The 8316-nt window shown below is 40.3% G+C and overlaps 2 protein-coding genes across 2 annotated transcripts; both read left to right on the plus strand.

The window, feature by feature from the left end:
* Positions 1-2145: 2145 nt before the first annotated feature.
* On the plus strand, positions 2146-2937 carry LOC131304490 (receptor-like protein kinase FERONIA). Its single transcript, XM_058331736.1, has one exon. The coding sequence runs from the start codon at positions 2146-2148 to the stop codon at positions 2935-2937; it is 792 nt and encodes a 263-aa protein (XP_058187719.1).
* Positions 2938-2985: 48 nt separating this feature from the next.
* Positions 2986-7499, plus strand: LOC131304481 (receptor-like protein kinase FERONIA). Its single transcript, XM_058331726.1, has 3 exons — positions 2986-4650; positions 4753-4971; positions 6522-7499. The coding sequence occupies exons 1-3, from the start codon at positions 2986-2988 to the stop codon at positions 7227-7229; spliced, it is 2592 nt and encodes an 863-aa protein (XP_058187709.1). The 3' UTR covers positions 7230-7499.
* Positions 7500-8316: the final 817 nt, after the last annotated feature.

Raw genomic sequence — 8316 nt, forward strand, 5'->3', positions numbered from 1 at the left:
TGATGAGAAATTTGAGCAAAACTTAAGTTGCTTTCTTTTGAACTTAACTTAAATCTAAAAAATTTGTTTTTACTTGAATTTTTTTCGCATTTGTTAATTTTGTGTCAAATTTTTGTGGGTTATTAATTCGTCTCGAGCAGAAGAATCGAAAATATAATTTTTTTTACTTTTGTCTAAATATTTTGAGAAATAATCATTTTTTGACGTCAAAGGACTAGAGTAAGTAGTTAGAGTCAAGGACTAGAGTAAATTTAGAGAGTTTCTACTCAGAACTTGGTTATGAGTTAATTAAAAGAGTACGAGGGCCGGGATGCTCTAAGTTGTTGTTCTTTCAAGCTACTCGTTGTGCCAAACTTGCTTTAGTGGCTCGAGCACATAAAAGTGAGTGGTAATTTTGACCTTTTAAAAGTGCAAGATATTTTTTTATTTTTTATTTAATTGTCATGCTTTGATGAAATAGCTTGAATTGAGGGAGTTGCGTTAAGCGTCCGTTTTTAGCAAAAGATGGATAAAACTGGTGAAAAGAGAAAAATATTTTTTTTCCCCAGTAAATATAAAGAGAAAAAAATGTTAACTGGTAGTGTGGTTGATTGGAAACATAAAGTGCAAGAAACTAAAAAATAATGTAAAACTCATTACGCCTAGATTAGACAGCCGACTAGTCGGGTGCCTAGGCGCTAGGCATCCTTCTTCTGCCCGACTAATGCCTAACGATTTTTAAAACATTGCGTTACACTAGGTTTTGATAGTCGACATGCGGGCATTTGGTCTCCTGTTACCTAGTAAATTGGCTTTAAGTTATGCTTGGTTGCCATGTTTGGCTTCAAAATGTACTTCTGTCACTGTAGTTCTGTATTCTCTGATTTATTTGTTCTAGATGGGGGTATAATGTGGTCCTTTCTATTGCTTTACTATTTAAGTCAAAAAAAGAAGCATGTGGTCCATGTTCTCTTAAAACATGGTCTTGAGACTTAGGTGTTTAGTCCATTTTGAAATCTCAGGTTCGATTCTTCTCGCGAACAACTCTTGAGGTCACTTCACCGGCACGCTTAAATGTGTGAAACGGCTGTGGAAGGGACTGCAATGATTAATTTGAGATGCGCGTAAGCTAGCCCAAGACATCCTATATTACCAAAAAAGATTTTTTTGTTTTGTTTTGTTTATGGTAGATGGTTTAGTTTAGTGGAAAGATGAATAACGGCCCACGTCATCGGTAAAATTAGATATAGAAGCTGTAAAATAGGGGGGAAGAATTCTGTATAGAAGGTTTAAATAGCTGCACTGTTTTTTGAAGCACTAAACATCCAGTTATTGGCACGAGTTACCAAATTCAGAAGGGAAATATCTAACTTAAGAAATCATATCAATTGATACTCAATAACACGACTTTTCATGTAGTTAGTGCTCTCAACGAGCTTTAAAAATTAAATTGTTATCAAAATGAATCAGAAAAGAGCCCACAGATGGACAACTGAGGATTCCATTTCATCGAAAAGAATTTACTCCATTGAGGTTCAGGGTTTTTCTCGACTAACTGGAAGATACATATAGCCTTTCCATCCTTCTCTAGGAAAAATTATTAAGCGATCTTGGAGCACCTTCGCGTGGTATTGCAGGACCCTCCCCACCACGTATTATTATTGCATATGAGTTTCACCATAAAACATATTATTCCCCCACCAATTTGGTGAGATATTTTCAATTGTTGTTTTTGCCACTTCGATTAGGATCTAAACAACCAAAAACAAGAACACAATTACACAGTGAGATATACATGATTCTCTAAATTGGGATACTCCACGGAGCGGCGGCGGATGTGTATGTACTATCAGTGGATGATTACAAATCACGCACTCACTCACAGCGTCACTATCTCTATGTGTTTCTCTCCAAAATCTGATACAAAACAAGGAACCAGAGGACTGGCTTGGGTGCCTTCTGAATCATGTTCCACGAAATGTCTGGAGCAGAACTGTTCTTGACTTAGTGAGTTGACTGACAAAGTCCTCCCCTTCCTTACCCACCCTCGAAATAGTTCAACTTTTTTCATCAGCCGATCTCCTCCTCTCTCCTTCACTAATCATCATTCCCAAACTCTCTCAATCTCAATAGTTCCAATTCACATCACTCACACACACAAAAATAATGTTTCCTTATCTACTCTCAATTGCAGTCCCTCTCTGCTTCTTCCTCCATCAAAGTACTCTAACACTAGCCATCAACTCCCTTGGCCTTTATTCCCAACAGCTTGATCATGTTGCCGTTAACTGCGGCTCCTCCGGCAACTCAACTGCAGAAGATAGCCGGCAATGGACCGGGGATGCCAGATCCAACTACATCACTTCATTACATGGTTCAAAGAGCAAATCAAAAGCCACTGACCAGCCCCTTCCCTGTAATCCAATCCCTTACGCAACAGCCCGGCTCTCCCGTCGGCCATTCACCTATACGTTCCGAGTCACTCCGGGTCAGAAACTTATTCGTCTCCATTTCTATCCAACTTCGTACCGGGGCGGTTTCAAAATATCTGAAGCCTTTTGTACTGTGAAAGCTGGTCCTTATACCCTTCTTAGCAACTTTAGTGCTTCCCTTGCTGTTGATGCCTTGGGCTTACCCTCTCTTGTTAAAGAGTATTGTGTGAACGTGGACAAAGATCAACCGTTAATCATAACGTTCTCCCCTTCACGAATTGGTAATTCTGATGAGGTATATGCTTTTGTTAATGGGATTGAAATCATCTCAATGCCAACTGCACTTTATCATACTCATGAGGGTAATCCCGCAGCAAAGGTTATTGGGAAGAGCGACCGGTTTACCATAGATAAGAGCATTGCTCTGGAGAAGGTACACCGGTTAAACGTTGGCGGAAGCTCCATTTCGTCCATAGAAGATACAGGTATGTTTAGAGATTGGTATGAGGACTCAAATTATCTGTAAGAAAAATCCAGCGTCGAGCCAGTTACTACCACAATTCGAATCAAATACATGAGCATACCACCATACAGTGCTCCTCAGAAAGTCTATCAAACATCTTGGTCACTGGTTCCAGACAAGCAAGCGAACAAGACTGAATCAAATTTGACATGGAGATTACCTGTGGATTTGGGATTTAGGTACCTGCTTAGGTTACATTTCTGTGGGCTTGAATATGAGATAAAAGAGATTGGCAGGGTGGAGTTTAGTATCTTTGTTAATGAACAGGTTGTTGAGGCCAAAGTTGACCTTATCCAATGGAGCGGCGGAAATGGGGTGGCTGTGTTTAAGGACTATGTGGTGATTATGGATGGAGATAGGATGGAGGGCAAGCGTGACTTGCTCATAGCGCTGCGCCCTCAGAATCATGAATGGATGGAACCAATTGATGCAACTCTAAAGGGGTTAGAGGTATTCAAGTTGAGCAACACCGACAAAAATCTTGCTGGGGTGAACCCAGTGCCACTAGCACGTACTTCAACATCTCCAAAGCCCAAGAAGCTAGTGTTTGCTTCTGTTGGAAATGCCATTGTAACATGTGTAGAAATTGTACTCATTGTGTTTAGTGTCATTGTTTTCCAATGGCGTTGCTTAAGTGAAAATAGTGCTAGGAGAACTCTCTCTCTGTCAACATCGGAGGGGTTGTGTCGCCGTTTCTCACTTGCTGAGCTCATGTCAGTGACCAATAACTTCAATGATGAATTTGTCATTGGAAGTGGTGGATTTGGTAAGGTCTACAAAGCGCTTATTGATGATCACGCAACAACAGTTGCCTTAAAGCGGTGTAATTTGAAGTCTCAAGGAGCAAAAGAGTTTTGGACAGAAATCGAGATGCTTTCCAAGCTTCGACATACGCATCTCGTAAGTCTTTTAGGCTATTGCGATGAACGCAATGAGATGATCCTTGTTTATGAGTTTATGGAGCATGGTACACTTGCTGATCATCTCTACAAAACAAAAACCAAGGGTAATGGTACGGTTGGCTATATGTCATGGGTGCAAAGGCTCAACATTTGTGTAGGTGCTGCTCGGGGATTGGATTACCTTCACACAGGTATTCGGCACGGTATAATACATCGAGATGTGAAGACCACAAACATTCTATTGGACAAAGACTGGATAGCTAAGATTTCAGATTTTGGGTTGTGTAAAGTGGGCTCCACAAGCCATTCCCAGACGTACGTTAGCACAGATGTAAAAGGCACAAGGGGGTATCTAGATCCCGAGTATTACATGACCCACAGGCTAACTAAGAAATCAGATGTGTATGCCTTCGGTGTCGTGATGTTGGAAATGCTTTGTGGGAGACCAGCAGTTGATATGCAGGTCGATGAGGAGCAACATAGTCTGGTCCTATGGGCTAAACAGTGCATCAAAGAGAACAAACTCGATCAACTTATTGACCCCAGTTTGAGGGACCAAATCTCGGCACATTGCCTGAAGGTGTTTGCTGAAGTTGCTAATAATTGCTTAGATAGTCGTCCAAAGGGAAGGCCTACAATGGCAGATGTGGTGGTGAGACTTGAGTACGCATTGGCTTCAGAGAGGGCTGTGGACGAGCAGTTTGGTGAGAACACCCAAGGCCGGAATAGGTCAAAGGGAAATGTAAGCAAGGTGCTTCAGAGGACTTTTGAATTTCTAGCTAAAGGTGCTGATATCAAGTGGAAAAAAAGAAAGGTAGATGATTTCATGAGAGAGCAATCGTTACGCCTTTTCTTGGTGTATGTTAAGTAACTCATATTTTTTTGTATATGTTACACACTTTTTCTCTCTATGCAGACAATTTCGCAATCGAAAGGGATACTTAAGCGTAGAGACACTGAAGACTGGATGAGGCATTGCCAACTCCCAGAATATTTGAAACGACGTGTTCGGCGCTTTGTTCAGAATAAGAGGCTTGCAACTCAGAGAGTAGATGAAGAGACTATTCTAAGCCGCTTGCCTTCTGATCTTCGTCGTGATATCCAACGCCACGTCCGCTTGGACCTTGTTCGACGAGTATGTTTCCGCATACTCTAGTTTATAATGCTATCACACTCATGCGAAATTCTTGTCATGTTTGATCCAAATGGTGAATGTGGAAGATTTTTTTTTTTTCTATGTTAACAAAACTGGAGTTGTGGTCTTAGATATCCGGAAGTGGTCATATGCAACTTCCTTTGTGTATTAGGAACATTTGCTCATTATGATTGTTATTTAGGAAGAAAAAAACCTGTTTAGAGTGTGGTTGATTCCCCTAACACACATAGCATTGAATTATATATAAAGAGAGAGTAGAAAGCACAAAGAGTTATCTACCCTCACTGTCTAGTACTGGGATATTTAAATACAACTTCTAACACTCCCTCTCAAGCTGGACGATAGATATCATAAAGTCCTAGCTTGTTACACAATAAATTTAATCGTGGCCTAAACAAGGGTTTAGTAAACATATCGGCTAACCAGGCACCTGTAGACAGATATTGTTCAGCTAGGTGGATTAGGGTTAGGCTCTAATACCATATTATTTAGGAAGAACAAAATGTGTTCAGGGTGCCTCATACACTGGGTTTGCCCCTTTTTAAGAAAATGCGTTCAGGGTTGATTGATTCTCCTAAGAGAAACATTGATTTATATATTAAGAGAAGTACAAAGCACAAATACTTGTCTAACATCACTGTCTAGTACTGAAATATTTAAATACAACTTCTAACAATGATCTGAGCACAGATTTGATATGTTGACCCTCCAAATACCCTCTAAATTAGAAAGGATCTATAGATTATTGGCTTATTGACTCATGAATCCTGATAGGACAACATTTAAGCAGTATTTGATGTATAGATTTGTGGAGGGATTTATGGTGGAAAGGAAGGGTAAAGGAAAATATAAGATGATTTTAAACGACTAAGATAAATTCGTCAACATAGTATTTCTGGAGGATTAATTTGGCTTTTCTATCATTTTCGTCTTCCTTGGTAAATCTTTTCATAAATCCTTCATACACATACAACCTTAGTATTTCTAGATCCCCATTGCACGAGTAGCACTTATCAAAGGATGGGATTTGAAATACATGGACAGGGGTACGGTTGTCGATTTGGGTATACGTCAAAGTGTGCGATTCGTCTAAGTTTCATCTCAAAGACACAGGGACAAGCCAAAATATCATATTGCTTACTATTTCTTCTAGAACTATTCATCTTGCTTTGTATATCTCTTTTATACTCGGATATCATTGGTGTTCACAAGATGTCTTGAAAGAATGAGTTATGTGCATGCAGCATGGTTCATGCTAAATTTGAATTATAAAATGGTTATACTTGGTGAATTTCCAAGTAAAAATGTCAGAAGCGGATCGATCACGTACCCTTGTATGAGTGTCGAGTGTCAAGCACTAGTACTTTATGCATTTAGAAGAAGCCATATAATGTAGAGAGTAGAGCGCATACCTGGAAGTGGTCTGTAAGCAAGACTTTCCATCTTCTTACACATAAACATCCTTCAACTAAAATGAAGTAATGGAAATCACTTCTCACAATAACCTTACTTTTTTGGGCTATTGGCAGGTCCCATTCTTCTCAGAAATGGATGATCAACTACTCGACGCAATATGGAAGCGTCTGGTCTCCTCCTTGAGCACCGAAGGCACCTACATCGTTCGTGAGGGCGACCCTGTGACGAAAATGGTTTTCATTATCAGGGGAAGTCTTGAGAGTTCTACAACAAACAGAGACAGATTTGGATTCTTTGATTCTGTTATTCTAAGAGCGGGAGATTTTTGTGGGGAGGAACTACTCGCTTGGGCTTTGCTTCCAAAATCCACCACAAACTTGCCTTCTTCAACTAGGACTGTTCGTGCTCTTGTTGAAGTGGAAGCATTTGCTTTGAGAGCTGAGGATTTGAGTCATTTGACATCCTTTTTCCATCAATTTGGATGTCTCCACAGTAAAAAGCTGCAACATACTCTCCGATACTATTCCCCCAACTGGAGGACGTGGGCAGCCCGCGTTGTACAGGCGGCTTGGCGGCGGTACAAGTGGAGGAGTTGGACTAAAGGTCTGACAGCGATTGAGTCCTCTGCAGAAAGTGGGACCAGACAAGAAGAGAAACAGGACGGTAGTTCTGTAAATTCCAGTCCTTCTCAGGCGAACCTTGCGGTGACAGTATTGGCTTCAAAATTTGCTGCAAACATAATGAGACATGCTCAGAACACTGTGGAGAAGTCCGGGCATGCCCACATTGCGGAAACCAGAAGAACCCGACTTCTCTGCTGAGACGGGTGATTAGTTGCTCGTATCTATTTGGGCCTTAAATACTTATCTTATAATTAATTACTGCAAGAATATATTCATCCTCCTCTGTTCTGTTCTACTATCCTGTAGTATATTAGACACTGCCAATGGGAGAAAGATAGTATTAAAAGAAGGGTGAGGGGTAAAACTAAGTGATGAAGATTGAGAAAGAGGAAACAGCCGGGATTATGGTTCGTTTCGGAGTGTTTGTAACTAGGGTTTGGTAATGAGTTTGTTTCTTCTCTTTGCTTTCGATCCCAGTTCGTCAATTTTCTCTTTGCTGTATCACTGAGTCTTTCCTTTTGAATGGTGATGTATACTATCTTCTCTAGAGCATCTCCAACGCTACTAAGCAAAATACCAAGCTGAAAGTACCAAGAAAGTACGTGCTTTTCTTTGCCTGTTCACTTTTTCACACAGCCTACACAGGCATTCCGACAGTGTTCTCCATTTTTCGCTATCCATCTAATTTAGCAAAACTGAATTTGCATATCACACAAAATACTGATGAAAGTTCATTAAAATCCCAAAAAATTAAGCAAACGAATATATATGTATTCTAAACACCAAGCAACCTACCACTAACGATAACATATCTAAATACGGAGTGGTGTCTAGTTCCACAAATTACAGCCCTTCTTTCCAACAAGCGGACTATTTGCTCTTTCCAACAAGCGGACTATTTGCAACATTGTTCTAGCTAAACGAGGAGCAAGAATTACAGAACATTGTTCTAGCAAAATGAGGAGCCATGACTAGAGCGTTTTTCCGAGGATTTCCATTTGGCGACGTTGAATATATTCTGCTTGCAATGGAGGCATTGTGCACGTATCCAAAGGCATGATTCTCTCTTCCTCCTTCACTCATTTCATTTTGTATCTTTTCAGCATTTTGTTGAAGTTTTTCTTGCTCTTGAAGATGGGTTTTTTTTTCCATCATTTCATTAAGTTAACGAACAAGCTCGAGTTAGAAGTTCAAGCTTGGTTGGTAAACGAGTCAGTTGAAGCTCGGCTAGGCTCGATAAGAACTAAAGGATCGATTGCCTGATAAAGGCTCGAGTAACCAGAAT

The sequence above is a fragment of the Rhododendron vialii genome, chromosome 10a (assembly GCF_030253575.1).
Source record: "Rhododendron vialii isolate Sample 1 chromosome 10a, ASM3025357v1".
Lineage (NCBI taxonomy): Eukaryota > Viridiplantae > Streptophyta > Magnoliopsida > Ericales > Ericaceae > Rhododendron > Rhododendron vialii.